Below are 20,368 nucleotides of genomic sequence, written 5' to 3' on the forward strand. Positions count from 1 at the left end.
TATTGTATTCCATTCAAATGTCTATTCCTATGTTTTTTCTGTGTTTTGCAAACATTTGTTTTATGCTTGCATTCATATTTGAATCATTTTTTTTTCTGTTGCTCTATTTTTTAAAGAGCAAAGCAAATCCACATGACCTATCACTCGCCCGACAGATCCATGCCGTAGATCTCATCAGCAGGTTGGTTAGTATGACGCGGCAGCCATCCGGCCGTCCCTTCCCGAACGAAACGGGCAAGTCAGAAATGAGCTGCACCGGTGCACCCTCAAACGGTCGTCTCGTCTCCGCAAGTTCAAAAATCAAATCCGCTCCTCCCATTTCCCCTCTCCCCCAAACTCCTCCTCGTCTCCTCCTCCGCTCCCCCAACCAAATCCCCAATTCCGCACCACCCCGAGCGCGGCGACGGAAGCAGATCGCGGCGATGGAAGCAGATCCGGCCCCATCCTCGACGCCGCCGCCCTCCTCCCCGGCGCCCGCGGCTTCTCCGTCCCGGCATCCTCCAGGTACGCGCGTGCTTCGTGGTTCCGTGAGGGGCGGGTGGAGGAATGGGTGGGCTAGGGTTTTTTGTGGGTTCGTGTCTCAAGGTGTGTCCTGACTCTTTTTTTTGGCAGGTGAGGAAGGAGGAGGGGCTGAGCGCGTGGAGGTGGAGGAGTACGTGGATCCCCCGAGCCCAGATTGCTGCGGCGGAGCCGACCCGGACCATGCGCCGCCGCCGTCGCCGAAAGGTTGGGTGCCTTGTCCTGTAGCGTATAAGCGATTATTAGGGCTTAATTTTTGTTTGTCTCATGGTGCGGCGAGGGCTTGTTTTGTATTCTGTCTCATGGTGGCAAAATGTCAGGTGAGGAGCCGGTGGTGAGCGCTGAGGAGGAGCAGGCGGCGGTTGCAGGAGGTGAAGGGGAGGCTCTTCGCAGCTTCTTGGAGGTGGGAAATTTTGGTGTTCTTGCTCAAAGATCTGTTAGGTTTTCTGTACTCCGTGCTTTGTTTCTGATTTGTAGGGTTCTATTTCTTGCAGGAATTTGGAGACCAAGGGGATGATTCCCTTGTCCCGTCACCGAAGCTGAAGCAGATAAACACCCCTGACCGCCTCGCTGCTCTTCGTTTTCTTGGTACACCTTGCACAATGAAATATACTTTTTACCTTGCTCATGGAGGTTATCTGCATCTAGAGTCATGATTGGTATGTGTGTTGTAGGGGGAAAGTATAACAGCTTGTTAGAGAGGTACAAGCAGCAGGTGGCTAAGTGTGCCGAGGAGTGTGCGCCGAGGTACGATGGCTTGAAGAAGAAGTACGCAGATGAGTGTGCAGAACGGCGACGATTATACAATGAGCTCATTGAACTGAGGGGTAACATCAGGGTTTTTTGTCGATGCCGCCCTCTAAGCACTGCTGAGATCTCCAATGGGTGTTCATCTATAGTTCAGATCGATCCATCCCATGAGACTGAGCTGCAGTTTGTTCCATCTGATAAAGACAGGAAGGCTTTTAAGTTTGATCATGTTTTTGGACCATCTGACAATCAAGGTATGATAATTTGCTTTTCTTTGTACAGTCCATTTACATATTTTGTGGGAAGATACAAAAAACATCGTGTCAAATACTATAATTATACTGCAATCATAGTTTGGTTGAACAGAAGACATTTTCTCTGTTTCTTACGGCACATCTTGGGACATGATTATATGTTGAAAGATATGAATCATATTCTGTTTCTTTAATGCACTATGATCAATGTTTTTCTTTCAGAGACTGTCTTTGCTGAAAGCTTGCCTGTTGTGCGGTCTGTCATGGACGGTTTCAACGTATGCATCTTTGCATATGGACAAACTGGAACTGGGAAAACCTTCACCATGGAAGGGATTCCAGAGGATAGGGGTGTTAACTACAGAGCATTGGAAGAATTATTCAGGTTGTCTGAAGAAAGAAGCTCTTCTGTTGCCTACACATTTGCTGTGAGCATTTTGGAAGTCTATAATGAAAAAATCAGGGATCTTCTAGATGAAAGCTCTGAGCAAACAGGAAGAAAGTATATTTCCTTTGTCCCATTTATTTGATAGTATCCATTTAATACTGATTTGTAATTAATCTATTCAATTTTAACACACAATATCCTTGTTCTATGCAAAGATTGGACATAAAGCAAACTGCTGATGGAACACAAGAGGTGGCTGGTTTGATTGAAGCTCCAATTTATACTATAGATGGTGTTTGGGAGAAACTGAAAGTTGGAGCTAAAAATAGATCGGTTGGAGCAACTAGTGCCAATGAACTAAGCAGCCGCTCTCATAGGTGAGGCTTTTTGTGTTTCATTGACAGTATCCCTTTAAAGTAATTTAACTTATATATTAGAATTTGCTGCTATTTTTCAATGTTGATAATAGATCATCCTCAATTAAAAGTGTGCTTCTACAACGTTATTGTAATGATAATTTGATGATGGTATTTGTGGTTCTGTTCTATATGCAGCTTGGTTAAGGTTACCGTCAGGAGTGAGCATCTGGTGACAGGGCAAAAGTGGAGGAGCCATATCTGGTTGGTCGACCTAGCTGGAAGTGAGCGTGTGAATAAAACAGAAGTAGAAGGGGACAGGCTAAAGGAGTCACAGTTCATAAACAAGTCGCTCTCTGCTTTGGGCGATGTTATTTCTGCCCTTGCCTCAAAAAATGCACACATTCCTTATAGGTCAGTAATATTTAATATCTTTAGAATTAAACATCTGTATTGTCCAGCTACTTCAAGAACTATAGCTTCATCTCAGTCTCACCACTGTTTACCTTTTTCTGTCAATAGAAATTCCAAGTTGACTCATCTGCTCCAAAGCTCTTTAGGTAAGTTCAATTTTTCTGGTACCAATTGTTCTTAAAAATTCTTTTATTGAATTAGCAAATTAGCAAGTAGATAGATTACTCATGATGGTTGGCTTGTACAGGTGGGGATTGCAAGACACTCATGTTCGTGCAGATAAGTCCAAGTTCTGCAGACTCGGGAGAGACTCTCTGCTCACTTAACTTTGCTAGTAGAGTTAGAGCTATAGATCATGGCCCTGCTCGTAAACAAGCAGATCCAGCTGAAACTTTTAAGCTCAAGCAGATGGTAATTTGATTCTTTCAATACTAAAAAATTACGATGCAACTTAACTGATACTAACTGGAAACATCATTTCAGACAGAGAAAATTCGTCATGAGGAGAAGGAAAATGCAAAGTTACTTGAAAGCTTGCAACTGACGCAGCTTAAGTATGCTTCTCGAGAGAATGTCATCAAGACACTTCAAGAGAAGGTATGTTGGCTAGATTCATTGTTATTCTCTTGGATGGCCTTGCATATCTTATGAAACAAAATGCTGGCAAATAACCCGACGAATATTGTGAACAGATAAGGGAGGCTGAACAAACGTCCAAAACTTATCAGCAGCGGGTAAGTAGGATAACCACTTCTGTTTAATTCATCAGAGACCAGATTCTGCATGCATTTGAATATTCTTATCTGTGCGTGACATTTTCTTTTGTACAGGTTAGAGAGCTAGAAAATGAATTAGCCAATGAGAAGAAGGCTGCCAGGGATACAGCTAGATCAACAAAGCCACCACTTGCTCCTATGAGGCAGAGACCACCTCTTGGAAGAATTGGCAATCACATTCCACCTAAGGCTCCTCTTAGACTGAGGCTCAGTAAAGCACCCACAATTCAAAATAAAGAGAACATTCCTGTCATGTTGAACAAAGGATCCTCTGGGGCTGATACCAGCAAGGCTGTTGCTGGCAAGGCACGGCGAGTTTCTCTGACTCCTGTGATTCGACACATACCTCTGCAGCCCAAGAGGCGATCCTCACTCGCGGTACTACCAACCCAGAGAGAACAGCTGTCCATATTTCCTGATAAGAGATCAGTGTCCCGTCTGTCCCATATTCAGATGCCAAGGAGATCAATTGCAACATTTAATTCAATTCCAGCAACACCATTAGCAGCTGCTGCACATAAACAGGTTGATGGCACCCCAGAAGCACGGCAATTGAGGAGAATCGAGTTCAGCAGTAGCAAGTTCAGAAGCCCTCCAGCGCTGGCCAGGTTCAACTCAAGGAATAACGCCTTGTCACCTCAGCAGAAGCTGCGGCTAGCATCTGGCTCAGGAAATGCCAGCAAAATATGCTTCAGTGTTCAGAAGAGAGTGATCCTAGGTTCACCTGCTCCAGTGAAAAGCAGTCTGCTCTCTGGTACTGGCATCTTCAATCCAGCTCTGCGCGAGAAAATGATGGCGGCGAAAATAGGGAATGCGCAGCGCGTGTTCAACACCAACAGGAGGAAGTCTGTCCTCTGAAGTACCTTTTCCAGACCAGAACTGAAGACCAATGTTTGGATGTTCAAACAGTGATGCAGAGTAGGAATGTTGACGATTACTTTGTTTAACCCGTTGAAAGCCATCCATCTGTACTCGTGGCTTTGTGTTGATAAAATGTCTGTGATAAGGGTTGTACCCATTCATCAGTTCTTTTCTTAAAATGATTGATGTTAGTGTTCCTTGATATTTTTTTATTGTATAAATTCGTTACAGTTGCAGTAATCCGGTTGGTACAGACCATCTGTTACAACTAGGTAGTGATCTTGGAAAGTTGGAATTATGCGTGTGAATTTTTGGAATCATGCTTGATCAGTACTATTATCATTCGTTCATTGCACAAAATGTGCCAGTACTGAGTAAAAGATCACATAATCAACTGTGTAGATAATCCATAGATATTACTTGTGTAGTACTGAAATCATGATGTTAGTATTCAACATAATCACTGAAATCATGATGTTACAGTATTGAGCTTGGTTAGATTGAATAATGTTCAGACTTGTTGCCTTTCAATAAACTGGTGAAAATTCAAACATCGTGGTTCAAAAGAATTACAGTGGTACAATAAAAAAAGAAGGGCCCTATCATCCAAAAGCTCCAGAACAGTTAAACACAATCTGAAGCACAATTGTTTACTCTTGAAAGAATTTCTAGTGGTCCTAACCCTTGGTGAAAAATGTAGGATGTAAAATCAAGTTGGTCAGCTACATCCTTGGAGAGCCTGACTGCTGTACCGCATCAGCTCGCTCTTGCAAGACTCGTCAATGCTACTGTTGCGACTCAAATCTTTAGTGCTATTGACGCCGTGAACTTGTTGAATAGGTCTATCTATTACAAGAACCATTGTTTCTTTTTCCAATTGCAAGCAGTAGCTTCCGAACGTCTCTAAATCCACTTTCAGCCTGAAGTCCAGATTGAACAACAAATCCAGCTCAAGTCGGTTCATCTCTACTGTGCTGATTCCCCCAACTCTAGCATAGAATGCATTGTTGAAAAACCTGCAAGAAATGTATTCAGAAAGTTATTGGGAAGCAATGTATGTAATATCTAAGATTTATCAAAGGCGTAGATCATGCTACAGCGTACTACAAAGCAGATGCATATATAATGTAACTGAATAGCAGATGAAGGGAATTCTTACGCATCATCTGTAAATTTGGCAGCAACCACCACAGATGTAATTAGCAAGCGATGAACGCTAAGGGACGTCATGTACACATGTGGCTGCTGTAGATATCTCTCCATGTAGATGAGGGCCAACACAAAGCAAGATGGGCTGCACTCTGAGTACTTGAAGATGCGCTCTGCATAAAGCTTTATACTAAGATCTGGAGCCCTGTGACCATGAAAGATGGTGCTTGAATCCTTTATCTTATTGGAATCTAGTAAGTCTTCATTCTTCTGAACTGATCTATCAAGATAAGCCGCCAGAAGCAACAGAACCTTGGGGTATTCAGTGTTGTTTTTCTTTGACTGTGATACTGTCAAACCCAACGACAGGTAGCTCTCTTCATGTTTGTCGCTTTCATCAGTTGTGAATGTCCCCATACCCATATCCAGACATTAGAACTGCAAAAGATAATGAAGTTGTTACCCAACAAATTTTCAGTTCAACAAAAAGTTCATAAGGTCAAGATGCAACTAATGAAAAAAAAAAACTTGCCTCATTTTATAAATTAACATAAAAAAATGAAGGATGTGAGATTTCGATAACCCAGTTAAGTTGCATAGGCCATGGAATTGCAAAAAAAGAATACGTAGGATGAAGAGACAACAAAAGATTTTCGAGGTCTCCAAGTGCTTCCATAAAATAGGCAATTAGCTTTCTATAACACGCAATATACTCATAGTGCAATTTCCAAGTCGACAAACTCTGAAATATGTGGCCAAGTAGCACAAAAAATGCAACAGCACGAAGCTGTTTCATAGTAATCACTAATCAACGATGTCAACTACTAGTAGTCGGGTTTCATACCCACTTTGGCACATTATTGATTATTTTCGCCTCTCCCATGATCTCATCCTGACTTCCTGAAAAAAAAAATCCTACTGTTTGGTATATTTACCTCATTTATAAATCCAAATCACAGTAAAAAAAAAACGAAACGGGTAAAGATTTGGCAGGGAATAGCTGCGCGATGCCTCTGCGCCCAAATCTATTCCAAGAACTTCGCCCAATCACACGCCAACAGGTAAAACTTCTGCTTCTTGCACGCACCTAAATTGGTCCGAAATCGACTAAAAGAAGCAGGAATACAACGAACTGGGAAGAAGAGACACGAAAGCCAGGATCGCATCTAAAACCCAAATGCCGCAGATTTGAGCTATAGCTCTGTAAGCTCAGATCTAACACTAATCGAGAAAGGGAAGAGAGGGGAGGGAGTTGAAGGGATGCATATGGATTCGTACAGCTCGCTCGAGCTTCAGCTTGTGGTAGTCTGTGGGGGAGGATTTGCCTTTGAGGCTTCAGGCTTGCGCTCGGGCCTCTCGCACTCTTCGACTCTTCCTCCTTTTGGGAAGAGCAAGCAAGCTGCTGCTCCTTGGATGCTGAAACCTGGAAGAGCAAAGATGCAGGATGTAACAGAGCGAGAGAGAGAGAGAGAGAGAGAGAGGAGAATTCTTTTCTTTTTATTTTTATCTCCAACATATGGCATAATGGCATGTCATCATCTGCTGACACTGATAGTAACATTAGCGTGGCTTCTCTTTATCTTGTAACCTGCTAATCTACCGTCATCTTACTAGTAACCTGCCAAGTAGTAGTATTCCCCTTTTCTTTTACGCATTTGACTTTTATATACACATGCAAAAATTTGCAAATATATAAAAATATATATCATGTTCAGAATACTTTTAGTACTAAAGCGAATCATAACAAAATAATCAATAATTACATTTTTTATATAATAAGATAAATGGTTAAAATCATATAAAAATCAACGACATAAAGAAACGTAATGAGTATTGGTTTTTTCGAAACAGGGGCCACCACATACTCTCGTATTAACATACATACCGGGGGTTTATAAAACCGATGGAAACCGGCGGAATTCTCAGACTAGATCAAAATACAAACCACCTAGTTTTTCGATTAAGTTCAAAAAAAAATCCAAACTAAATTTTAAAATTTTAGCGAGATTTGTATGGATTTTATTGGTTTTTGTCAGTTTATCAATGGTTTTCGTACAATCCCAAGGTATAGATCATGAGCAGTTTTTATCTGATAATGAATACATTCACCTCTATAAGACGTACCCATACATATTCTACCCATCTTCGAGGGAGTGAGCATATTCTACCCTACTCAATACATCAGAAATATTCTTAAGCGAAAGAAACAAAATTCACGTCTCAAAATTGAGAATTCCTTTTGCCAATACACACGAAAATTAATACGCTTCCCATAAAACTCATGCGTTGCAAACTTGCAAAAACGAGTGTGGAAAGCAAGGCGCATTGTTCCTACCTTTGTTACTGTCCTGGTTGTGATGATGCGATATCGCCTGCCGGTGATACAGAGGATCAGTGGAGGGTGGGCAAAGGAGCACGCAAGGTTTATTAGGGGAACGGCCACTCAGCTAGGGCTTTCACTAATCACTAGTACCTATCATTAGCCAGATCTGCTGGTGTTTTTTTTTTTATGGTGGAGAGGTATATATAAAAAAAAAGCGCTCACGAGGATACGAGACGAAGGCGAAGAGCGGCAGGAGAAATTGGAAACCGATGCGTTCCCTCTGCTCTGCACATAAAGCTTCGTAATAGTCGACTAATCGTAGTGGTATCCTAATCGGAAAAGGAAAAGATTATCCAAGCCGGGATCGACTTGTGGTAGGGCCAACGCCGACATCACGTTACTACATCGAAAGTGAAAGCATGCCTTTTTTAGGCGGAAATTAAAAGCATGGTAATGAGGGCACGTAAAATGGTCTTTATTAGCCGTCTCTCTTTATTGCTATGCAGACATTTGGTGACGTGGAAGAGAGAGGAAGAAGGAAAGAGGAAGATGGTTGCTACGCATAACAACGATATAAAGTCGACTCTTAGCATTTATTAGGAAATTTTTTGTTGCATTGAGTCTAATAAATGAAAGATGACTAGTAAAAAAGTATTTTGGTACATTAATAGTTAGAGACCGTATTATCTTAACTATTGTAACGTGATAGTCTCTAATTAACGTAGAGACCATACCGGTCTTTACCTTTGTACTTGCCCTAATTGTTTGGACAAAAACTGGGCAAGAATATAGGATGCATGCCCAGTGTTCGTAATCCCGACACTGCTAAAACTGGCCTCATCAGATTTTGGAGAATCCGTTGATAAAGAAACAATCCGATAAAATCTAGATAAATCCAGTCAACAATTTAAATTCACTTTGACTTTTTTTTTGAATTTGACAAAAAAAACCAGATGGTTTGTGCTTTCAACCTGGTCCGGAAAGTCATAATTTCTGTCTTCCACCGAAATCACAAACCCTGTACATGCCCTATTGCACTAGAGCATATTGAAACTTCATATTGAAGTAGCATATTGGCCCTACGTAAAACAATAGCGCATGATTAGTTACATATTACCCATTATAATTTTTAAAAATAGATTTGTTAGTTTTGAAAAGACTTGATATAGAACTTTTATACAAAACATAACGTTTACTCCCTCTGGTTCTATATTAATTGACGTTTTGGACAAGGTTGAGGTTAAACTTTTATAACTTTGACATCAATAACTTTAAAAATATTTAGTTTAAAGAAACTATAAAAACATATATAGATTTGTCTTTCAAAACACTATAATAAAAGTAAACATGCATTTATTTATTGTATATATTATAATAGAAAAATAAGATCAAAGGTATGTCTCGTAGAGCGTGTCATTGTCCAAAGCGTCAATTAAAATGAAACCGGAGGGAGTAACAGTTTAGAAAGCGTTTTATAGAAGTTGTAATATAGAGTTGAAGTTTGGAAGTCAATGCCCATGCATTTTTTCTACTTGAGCATTTCAAGTGGTAGCTTACCTAGAAAACTTGGGTGGTTGGTTCATCGAAATTTTAGTGTTCTCAGAATTCAGACATGCGAAGAGGTTAGTTACTTAACGGAACATTAGTGGACAACACGACACCATTTGCGCATTGCTTATGGGGCTTGGTCAGTTGGTTGATACTACTATACTAGTAGTAGTATTGTTCTAAATATCAATCGGCTGATATTATTGTTTCTATGTCAGAATATTTCCAAGAAGATCACAGAAGCAAACAAATTTAAATAGAGATACAGAAATTATTAGAGCAGGGCAGAAAAATAAATCCGGCTATTCTTCCGCCGAATATCCAGTGGGACAAAGACAACCGATTAAGCCGCTGACGAGATGGCGGCGCCTGCCACCGTATTTGTCCCCGTCTACCGACGTCAGGCTGGACCGCAATACAATCCATATGCATCTACTGCATATCAGTATATACATGGACCATGACGAGGGACAAGTTGGGAGAAAACGCCAATCTGATTAGCATTTCTGCATTGTTAAACAACACGAAGGAGACGAAACTGATTGCAACTACAGCACTAATACACAGATCGATCTTATCCTCTGCATCATCAAAGAGACGGACATACACGGAGCTCTGGACTGGGAAAGTGGCCCTAAACTCGGTGACTATGCCAAGGCGAAACGAAGTAAACCTATCCCAGCCTAGGCTGGTCCGAGACATGGCTGGCTAAGCCATATGCTCTTACCATGATTTGGGCTCTGTTTTAGTCGAATAAAAGGATGTTACAATGTTGTTGGTGCCATCGAATGCCAATGTCCAACGCCAGAAAAAGAAACTTTTAGCTGTACAAGATCTCCCGAAGCGACTGTCAGATGTGTGGGTGGTGTCAAGGATTGTGGAAGGGGCACGGACTCATGGCTGCGCATTCCTGTGGCTTGGCCTTAGCGCCTTAGCGAAGAAGTTGCGGAGCTCTGGGATGACACGCTGGATCAGCTGGCTTGACCTGCATTGCAAAATGGCATGGCAAATGATTTCTGTTACCTAAAATGAGTTACATAACACAAACATTTGGACCTAGGAACAGGACACTAGGTGAGGAAGTGTACCCAGATTTGACGCAAATCTTTTCAAACTGCTCCAAGATAAATAGGACACATGTATGTCTGAGTGACATTGCATGAAAAGCTTCAGATAGGTCATACATGTCAGAAACGTTGTCTACATTCACATCCTGCAAGGCAGATATATTAAATAAGACCAAGCCAGCATTTTGAGCATAGCATACAGGTAACAATCCTAATTACCTGCGCAATTGTATATTCACACAGACGTTTGAGGCCTTCTAATAGATACTGATCAGCAGCTCTAAGAAGATCCTGAGAGATATCGCTAGTTACTTCCACTGAACCTGTATAGATAAATCTGCATATACCAAATAGGATATTCAGACTCTAGTTTAGCAGGCATTTGCCCACAAACCAGAAAAGAATAATAACAATTACAGATATGTGCACAGAAGCAAAGCGTCCATGGCCAAGGAGGAAGAGAACTCAAAGCTGACTTACCTCATCATGAGTTCAAACACATTCCATCTGATATTTGGAATTTCTATGTCTCTCGCGTCCTTTTCCTGGTTAAGAAAAATAGTATTCGAGTCAAGACACATTGAGGTTCTTTAAAAAATGAAAAAATATACCTCAACAAGAATTGTTCCACTAAGAAACAAATCCACATGTACCAAACGAAAAAAGAAATGCTACACAAGACTCACCCTATATCCGCCATCAAACATTGCACGAAATGCATCCGAAGAAGCAAGTAATGCAATTCTATGTGCATAAAAGCGCTTTCCTGGAGACAACAGGAATATGATTTACATGGATTCTATGGAAAAGATCGAAGTATCTAAAGTGACTTTCTGGTGACAACTGGGTCCACAGATAAAATACCAACCTTCCACCAAGAAGGTAACATCTGAAAGTGTCGAACTGTTCACATATTGCTCACCAAGATAAACCTACAATGAAGAAAATACATTAAGTATCAGGGATTGCCAGCACTGTTGATGGACCAATTGCTCCAAATGATATATTCGAATCCAGCATTGCACAAACTAGGTTTTACTGAGATAACACCTTATTAATAGGACTGACTGCTAATTAGGAACAGACTATCCGGCATATAAATTCAGATGGCAGTATATCTGAATTCTATGTGCGCTATGCTCTGAAGGCTGAGGATAAAAATAATCCATAGAAATGCACAGATGCATACATACTGCCTGAGTGAATTCAAATCTTGCAACAACTTGGTCATGTCTGACAAAGTTCCTAAAAGTTTTGTCCTACAAAAGCCTAACAAAGGAAATAAATGCTTGGTTTGCTCAGAAAGCAGATGGCCTGAAGGTCACACATCTTAAAAGACATGAATGGGAAATCATGCATAGTGTTGACTAGGATGAAACGTATATAAATAAGTGTGAAAGTGTGACGAGGCTGTTGTGCAATTTGCGAGATGAAGCACCATTTATATCAGTATTTATGACAGATGTTTCTATTATTTAGTTTACATGAGCCATGGGGAATATCAGTCAATCATACTTCTAGAATTTCATGGCAACAGTTGTACCACCAATATCATGATAAAAACTTTGAAATTTCGAGGTAAGGCAACAAGAACATGATTAAAGGCAATGTTACCGCTACTGACGAGTCAAATAACACATAGGTCTTAAAAAACTATTATCATAGACTGCTCCAAAATTAACTTAAGATAGTACAAGTTTGAAAAACTGTTGGGTGGTTCAACTGAAATGTTACAGTATGTTATAAGTTATGTAAACTAATGTTTCTTTTTTCAACTTAAAACTAGCATTAAACTTAGCTATTAATATTCACATCCTAGTAACCCTAAGCTTCTTAATGAAATATTGGCGATGAATGTACAGGATTGTTCCTTTAGTTAATATTTTGCAACAATTTTCCGCAGCTATCACATAATTCGCACAACCAAGAAGCCAAGAATCTGTGTTGCATATTTATTTACAGCTATTATACATCCACCTCCAATTTCCTGTCAAAATACTAATCAAACAAGATTGTCAGCCAACAATTAGCTAGTTTTGTTGCATTACACAAATTTCCCCTAAACATGTACTGTTTTGTTTATTTCTAACAAAAAAACCCTTTTAATGCATTGATTATACAAAATAAAATCAATGCATGGGCATTACCACATCGTAGTTCAGTCCATATCACATTGAAAACCTTTTACATAGCACACCACAATCAACTCATAAAGCCTTTGGCATAAACAAGGAAAGGTTGGGTTGAATTAAGAACCAATTCTCTACCTGTGGTGTTGGAGATGGAGGTGCAGCATCCATGGGAGAAAGTGCTGCAGCTTTGTTGGCCAATTTGTATAGTGCTACTGAACCATCTAGCTGATGCTTCAGGCTCACCGAAACCAGAAGATCAAGAAGCAACTCAAGGCCTGAATTAATTTAATAACTTAATCAATGGTAAACATTACACAAAAGTAATACAAAGGAGCACATTTTGGTGCATTTAAAATTGCTCATACCATTATTATCAATAAAAATTGTTCTTTGATCTTCAGGCGCACAGAGGTGTGCCAGGGCCAGAGCAACCCGCCTCTGCACAGATTTTTCTCCTACTCTCATCATATAAAGCAAGTGTTTTAACACCTGCGGTCATACAGGAACAAAATAAGCTAAATGCTAGAATGTGGCGATGGAAAAGCAAAATCTGGTGGGCACTGAGCACAGCTTACTCGTCCATTTATCTTCTCCTCTAACCTCTTAAGGGTCTTAGCTACACAATCCTTTGTGGCCTGAAATTTAAAATTACGTAATTAAACTCACTTGCAAGTTACATTGAAAGTAATCCAACAATAATATGATGGCTGGCATACCTGCACGATAAATTCTCCATCTTGCAACTTTTGTACACCTCCAACTTTAATGAAGTCGGACACATAGTCCTACAATAAGAAGAGTATAGTCATTTATTTTGAAAAAAAAAATAAAGTAAGAGATCGTTTCCTTTTCCGAAATCGAATCATTAGCCTACTAGTGGAAAACAAGCTATCCACAAATGGGTTACCATTTGCTTGAATAATCATTATTTACCTCGTTGTCAGCAACTCCGTAAAGGGCAAATGCAGCATTATGTTGCAGAGATCCATTTTTTGAGTCTAGAAGCTTTAGTAGAGGCACCAAACCACCATTATATGCAATGCCTGCTTGGTTATGTGTGTCCTGGGAAACAAATGAACTTCTCTGTGAATTGACCGGTGCATGTTATAGAAGTTCTTTAATATCTTTACAGCCTAGGGTTTTGAGAAGAAAATAACTAGGTCTGTGTCTCAGATATCTGACTTCATCACTAACATACAGAATGTGCTCTGCTGAGAGCAAAGTAGAATTGATAGGCAAAAGAATAATATATCCAACATGTTATATCGATGATCATTTTGACATGTTTCAACTGGTGCATTACGCATGAAGCGATATCTGGGTATATGCAGAGCTTTTGGCTTACAAAGACCAAAATATGTTAGTATCACCATTCTAAGATGTTAGTATGATTGCATGTGGATTGTCCCTTGCATAAATATAATCAAATAATCAAGTGACAGAAATTATTCTCTCGGTTCTACAGATGTATTTGCATGGGTGACTTCAAGTCATCACTATGCAAGAATCAGCCAATGACCAAATGGGATCTTGCCCTCACTATAGGACCATTCCCACATGCACAGATTCAGGTCTAGAAAATATCCAGTGTTACTCTTCACAGGATAGTGGATACTCTGCGCAATGAACATTTGAAAGGCACGACTCTCAGGTGCTCAAAAGTTAGTATGAAAAGTTTGCCTGTATGGAGAATGAGCTGGGATACTTTAGCTATTCAGATATATTATACCTAAACTGTTGTTAAGTCACTACTGTGCCGACGAATAACAAAAGAACACACGGTAAGGAGCCTATATCTATTCATTCAAGAGTGAAGACTCATTATAATTTCTTCAAAATTATTGTTATAATTGTGTCCTAACATACAGCTGCCATTGTTAGAATTAAGAGGAGCAAAGTTACTAAGTGGCATGTCAGTGTTGTTCTTTTTCAGTGTTTTGTCCCTAAACTACACACAGTAAAACAAGCTAACAAACCTGGGCAAGCCTCCCAAGGGCAAAAGCAGACATTTCTCTAAGTTGGACATCAGCTGACTGTAGCATTTCAATCAGCGGACGGACTGCACCTCTTTGCACAATATGGACCTGTAGGGAATACACATGCACAGGATGTTAAACAACGAAAAGGTAAGAAAACATCAGCTTCTTTTCATTCATATATTCTAGAATTCCATGCTTAAACCTTCTATTGTGCACATAAAATATTTAGCAAGTAGCAAAACATAACAGAACAGTCATCTCTTTCACACCAGAATATTATATCAAGGGAAACTTATTTAAGCTTGTTTTTTGCTCCTCCACTGCATTAACTCATCAGAAAAGAATTAGAAACAAGCCAGCTAAAAATGAACGAAGAACAAGCAAGTACCTTGCAATCAGAATCAGCCGAAGCAAACTGCCCTAGCAACAAAGCAGCCTCTCTTTGACTCTCCGTACAACAGGAACTGCAAAATGAACAGCCATAAGATAATAGCCAACTTAATATTCTCAATTTAAAGCAGTAAAGGTGTAAGCTAACTATCATTCAGAAACATGCGTACAATTCAAAGTAATTGTATGGAGTGTACCATGAAGCAAGCAGTTACTACCATAGTAATTGGAAATGTTAAAAGTTCTCATGCTGAGCTAAAAAAATATATTACATTTGAGTCATCAGCAATAGGGTTCAACAAATACATAAAATATTTCTAATGCATTCAATTATTTTCAAAGATAGTTTAAAAATATGATCCTAAACTGCATATGACGATCATACCTTAATAACCCAATTACAGGTTGCAGGGCCCCTGCATTGAGAACCTCTTTCTTGATATTTGGGGATGAATGAACCAAGTTTCCAATGACACCAACCTGACATGTGAACAGAGTACTTATTGGCATGCATTATAAAAAGATAGTACATAAGTGTAGTTCAATAACTTGCTTGTTGTATCAATAGAAGACTTCATACAGACAGGAAGCCTTGCAAGGTGCAAAAAAGCCAAAATGATATGAATATACATAATACTGATAGAAATACTTGATGGAGAAGAGTAGAGGAAGTGTCGAGACCATAATCATGCAATTTACTTGTTCTATGTGGATATCACAGGATCAAGTTACTCCTATGTAAGACAATGAAGTGTATAACTATATGAATATACATAGTACTGATAGAAATACTTGATGGAGAAGAGTCAGTGTCAAGACCATAATCATGCGATTTACTTGTTCTATGTGGATATCACAGGATCAAGTTACTATGTAAGACAATGAAGTGTATAACTAGCATTGTTAGGCTGTTTGCAGTAATTGATGTTTTTTCACCATGCTTATCTCTACTATTACAAAAGAAGCTAATGATGGTAGTAGTGGTGGTGGCTCTGCCATCCCACACCAGTACAACGGGTGGGTGCTCTGCATAGATACATACATATATGTTTTTACTGGTTGAAGAATATTCCCTCGATAATTATATTATTTGCACATGTGGTTTGTGATCGAATTATTTGGAGATTGATGTTCAACTGATTTTTTTTTCAAGTTTAGAATTTCTGGTAAATTATTCTAAATCGTTACTGTGCACGGGTATTTGGCTACTAATAATTCTAAAACGGTGGAATAGGTCAATAGGCCATCAAATTTGTTGATCTCTGTAACAAAAGCTCTTGAATTTCAATTTTAGATTGGCAGGTCCCCTCAAATTGCTTACAGAACCAGTTAGTTAGATATGCCCATCCTCCAGTCAAGTGCCAGAAAAGTAGAAAACTGACATGATTAACTATGATATGGATCTTAAGCATCAATACCTCTGTATTAAATTTGTTTTATCGGTCCAACAGCCTAACATGACATTTTTACCTTCATTAAACCTGCGGATGGACCTAATTGGCTCGGTTGACCAATTTCATGCTAAGTTTTCACTTTTCAGCATGCTTGTTTATGCTTTGTCCAAGTCATGCAAGTTTATACTCTTTAATATGTTAGCGCACTAGGTTCATTTCAAGCAATCAAGTTTAGTAGTCCATGGTTCTCTATGTAACACATTACCCGTAGTTCTATATTCAATGTTAAGTTGTAGAGAGGGTTCAAAATAATGGTCACACGCTTGTTACAAATTCCCCATGACTGTAGTAGCACTGTAGCTGCCAGTTCCCCTATGTTATTTTGGAGTAGTTGATTGATTTTGTTGTTATTTGTTGCCATATGTTGTTTGGAGGCCGATATAGTAGAAAACCTGAATCGAATTCAACAAAAAGAACTTTAAATAAAAATTGTTGCAGTAAACAAGAAAACAGGGTTTGCTTGTTCTGGGAGAACACAAAGTGATTTTTGTGGCCCTGGCCATGAAGGATGAGCACTTCGAAATTTATGTTCTAGAACACATTAGGATAACTGCTGCTCAAGATTGCTGATAACTAGAAAATTTGCAACACTAACCGCATAATCAATCAATGCATATCAGTCAGCATCAACCTTAACATAAAAGAGTTCCCAGAGAAGTGTGGTTCATAATTCACAAAAAATAAATTCCTAGTGTCTTACTGCTTCGTAGTGAATCGCAGCATCCTCTGATCGAAGCATTAATATCAAAGTTGGCAACGCATTGCAATCAACAATCTGCATTAAGGGGAAAATTACACAAAATAGTATGAGTAAATATGGATGTAACTGCACCATTATGGTGTTAAAATATATCATAATGTTGGCCTCGTTATTTTGAAATTTTGATATCTCACCTGACTTTTGTTTTCATCGTTTTTGAAAGCCAGCGTCCGCAAGGCCCCTGCAGCTGCTCTCTGCACCTTGAGATCCTGTGATTCTAGCAATTCAACAAGAGGTGGAATTCCGCCTTCAATTCTGCAGTAAACCAATATAAAAACATCATTAAGCAATAAAAAGTTCCCTAGTTGAAGGAGCATCAGACTATCAACAAAATATAGAAAAAACACCTGACACAAGTTTTGATGTTGCTATTTTCATGAGCTAGATTGGTGATTGCATCAGCTGCTCTCCTGATAACACTGTTAACTGCCCGCAAGTTTGTAGCATTTTTGTGCCTTTTTAGAAGATTCACCAGCAGTGGTAAGGCACCGGCGTCAACTATAAGTTGTTGATGTTCAGGCTGTTATGCAAACACATTAAGTAATTAATGACTAAATTTCTCAAAAGTAACTTAGATCAAAAACATATTACTGAGGTCATGCTCAAAAACACCAGTTTCCATGAATCGCTTAAAGGGAGATAGGGAACATGTATACATAAAAACTACTAAACGAATTCCTAGGTGTTACTATCTTGTTCAGTAGTTGTTCTCGGGTTAAATTTTGGCAGACGATGGCATATCCAAAGCTACTCTTAATTTTATTATGGAATGATACATTTGGATAACTCAGGTGAGAAAGAAATACCAATAATTGCAATGAAATGGGAATAAAAACTAGTACGGCACGAACAGGGAACCTTTACTGCTAGGAGGCCGAGAGCGAAGGCAGCCCCCTTCTCGACCTCGTGCTCGAACGGCCGAGGCTGCTGCTCCTCCTGCAACACCGCCACCGCGGGCGGCTCCTTCAGGTGGCACACCAGGGCGGGCACGGCGCCGCCCTCTACGATCACGTTCACAACCTCCTCTGCGAAGAAAAACACAACATCCAGATCCGCCTCAGCTGAACGGGCCCGGAAGCCTGGCGCGGAAAACCACGGATCGGCGCGGCGCGGTGCGGTGCGGCGAGGGTTCGGGGTGGTGGGGGGAGCGTTTACCGTTTTTGGCGAGCTCGGCGAGGACGTGGGTGGCGCGCTTGGCGGCGGCGCGGTCGGCGTGGCGCCAGGAGAAGCACCGGTGGAGGGCGTCGACCTGCGTGCGGACCTCGCGGGCCAGCGCCGCCTGGGAGTGGCGGCAGCAGATCTCCGGCCCGGCCGAGCCGTCCTCCTCCTCCTCGTTGTCGTCGTCTGCGCCGGCGCTCCCGAGCGACGACGGGGTTGCGGTGGCGGCGGCGGCGGCGGCCGCCGCCGCCGCCGCCGCGGCCGAGGCGGAGGCCGCGGCCTCGTCCTCCAACTTCCTCTTCTGCCCCTTGCGGCGCGGGCGATGCGGCGGCTGCTGCTGCTGCTCCGCCTCCATTAGAGGGGGGTTGGACGGCGAGGGGGAGGGGGAGGGGGAGGGGGGGAGGGGCTTGTCGGAGGTTGAGGAAGAGGGAGGGGAGGAAGCAAAGTGTGTGCGCCCGAGCGAAAGAGGAATTTTATTTCGTGATCGGTTAAAATCGAACACTTACTACAAGTTTTTACCGTGAGAATATTTGCTCTTTCCTCGCCGTTGGAACACTCCGGTATTTTATATTTTTGACGATAACACTCACCTTCCTATTATTAGTCGTTCGATGGATTTGTAGGTTAGAATCTACTGAATTTTCAAGCAAGCTCATTTTACATAAAACTAGCTAGTGGACCGCATAATTACACGGCTAGCACCCATACAAATTATTTACTTTTTACATATAATTTTACTTAAATTTTGTTAAATAGCTAACTCGTTGTATTAGGACTTTGAAAGACCGAACTTTATCGTCCAAGTGTTTCTAATAGTATATTTTTAAAACTCACGCCAATTGCTACCCCTTTATTTATTTGTAGATCTACCACTGTTTTTATTCATCCTTCTTAAGACCTTTAAAAATTGGACGTAGTAGTTTTTATAGTTCATCGTCTCTTTGGTTGTCATTTTTATAATTTTTAAAAGTTCTGTCAAACACCGTCGCTGTACTCCTTTACGACCCACCCGTTGTATCCTCTCTTTATTGTCACCGGGGTTTTAAAAATCGAACTTAATTATCATTTGGGTTCATTTTTTATTTTCTAGAAGCCCCGTCAAACTTGCCGCTATACTCCTCTACGGCCGGCCCACAGCCTCCCCTCTCTATTGTCATTGAGATTTTAAAATCGAACATAATTATCATTGGGGTTTATTTTTTACTTTTATAAGACCCGTCAACTTAATGGCCTACTCATCGTCCTTCCTCTTAATGGTCATTGAGATTCTATTTGGGATTTTACTTATAGTTTTAGATGTCTCATCAACCTCCACCACTCTACTTTTTTACAACCCTATTATTTCTCTCTCATTTGTCATTGTTGTGTTCTAGACAGACTTTTTTGTTTGGAAAATTCCATATCTTTCACACTGTTATTTTTTTAAAATTGTATTCCTACTTGACTCTTATAGTTATTTTTCTATTTTTGAAATTTATTTTATTTGTTACTTCGAATTTTAATTAATCTTGTCATGTGTTCTATATGGTCTCTTCTTTCAATATTCTTTTTTATTACAAATTTTAGTTACATATAAATTGTAATGAAATTTTATGTTTTCTCTAATTTATTAATTTATTTTATTTTTTACTTTAAATTTTAATTAATCTCGTATTGTGTTCTATATAGACTATTATTTCAATATTCCTTTTTTTATTTTTAATTTTAGTTGTTTCAAAATTGTATTCCTAGTTGAACTCTATATTTTTATTGTTCTAACAATTTTGTAATTTACTTTATTTTTTATTTCAAATTTAATTAATCTTGTATCGGGTTCTTATATGGACTCTTCTTCTAATATTGCTTATTTTTAATTTCGAATTTCAGTTATTTCTAAATTGTATCCTACTTGAACTCTCTATTTTTTCTTTTCTAATTTCAAAGTTTATTTTTTTATTTTTGAATTTTAATTAATGTCGTAAACGGTTCAATTTGTACTCTTCTTTATATATTAGTTATTTTTAATTCCGAATTTCAGATAATTTACGATTCTATTTGTACTCTTCTTTAGATATTAGTTATTTTTAATTCCGAATTTCAGATATTTCTAA

The 20,368-nt window shown here is 39.7% G+C and overlaps 3 protein-coding genes across 7 annotated transcripts; 1 reads left to right on the plus strand and 2 right to left on the minus strand.

Annotated features, from left to right (window-relative positions):
• Positions 1-326: 326 nt before the first annotated feature.
• On the plus strand, positions 327-4,558 carry LOC4338710 (kinesin-like protein KIN-14J). Its single transcript, XM_015784981.3, has 13 exons — positions 327-504; positions 613-726; positions 840-922; positions 1,014-1,107; positions 1,194-1,523; positions 1,746-2,025; positions 2,127-2,288; positions 2,466-2,681; positions 2,790-2,827; positions 2,929-3,092; positions 3,165-3,278; positions 3,374-3,415; positions 3,512-4,558. Exons 1-13 carry the CDS (start codon positions 423-425, stop codon positions 4,313-4,315), a joined length of 2,523 nt encoding a protein of 840 aa, XP_015640467.3. The 5' UTR covers positions 327-422; the 3' UTR covers positions 4,316-4,558.
• Positions 4,559-4,718: 160 nt separating this feature from the next.
• LOC4338711 (cyclin-P3-1-like) lies at positions 4,719-8,082 on the minus strand. 5 transcript variants are annotated; one of them, NM_001420486.1, is made up of 4 exons: positions 6,746-6,953; positions 6,312-6,367; positions 5,478-5,905; positions 4,719-5,334 (listed from the first exon to the last, which is right to left on the minus strand). In NM_001420486.1, the coding sequence occupies exons 3-4, from the start codon at positions 5,888-5,890 to the stop codon at positions 5,037-5,039; spliced, it is 711 nt and encodes a 236-aa protein (NP_001407415.1). In that variant the 5' UTR covers positions 5,891-5,905; positions 6,312-6,367; positions 6,746-6,953; the 3' UTR covers positions 4,719-5,036. The 5 variants fall into 5 exon arrangements, with proteins under 5 accessions (NP_001407415.1, NP_001407414.1, XP_015640470.1 ...); XM_015784984.3 differs by having other exon boundaries at positions 4,819-5,334; positions 6,316-6,367; positions 6,746-6,885; XM_015784983.3 differs by lacking the exon at positions 6,746-6,953 and adding an exon at positions 6,555-6,578 and having other exon boundaries at positions 4,819-5,334.
• A 1,731-nt stretch (positions 8,083-9,813) lies between these two features.
• LOC4338712 (ARM REPEAT PROTEIN INTERACTING WITH ABF2) lies at positions 9,814-18,667 on the minus strand. Its single transcript, XM_015785078.3, has 19 exons — positions 18,276-18,667; positions 17,979-18,145; positions 17,468-17,640; positions 17,255-17,375; positions 17,061-17,135; positions 15,292-15,386; positions 14,905-14,980; positions 14,514-14,621; positions 13,471-13,599; positions 13,254-13,322; positions 13,113-13,172; positions 12,903-13,026; positions 12,673-12,812; positions 11,274-11,337; positions 11,092-11,171; positions 10,886-10,950; positions 10,625-10,742; positions 10,427-10,551; positions 9,814-10,323 (listed from the first exon to the last, which is right to left on the minus strand). The coding sequence occupies exons 1-19, from the start codon at positions 18,631-18,633 to the stop codon at positions 10,233-10,235; spliced, it is 2,238 nt and encodes a 745-aa protein (XP_015640564.1). The 5' UTR covers positions 18,634-18,667; the 3' UTR covers positions 9,814-10,232.
• Between the last annotated feature and the right edge of the window lie 1,701 nt (positions 18,668-20,368).

This window comes from Oryza sativa, chromosome 5 (assembly GCF_034140825.1).
Source record: "Oryza sativa Japonica Group chromosome 5, ASM3414082v1".
Classification (NCBI taxonomy): domain Eukaryota; kingdom Viridiplantae; phylum Streptophyta; class Magnoliopsida; order Poales; family Poaceae; genus Oryza; species Oryza sativa.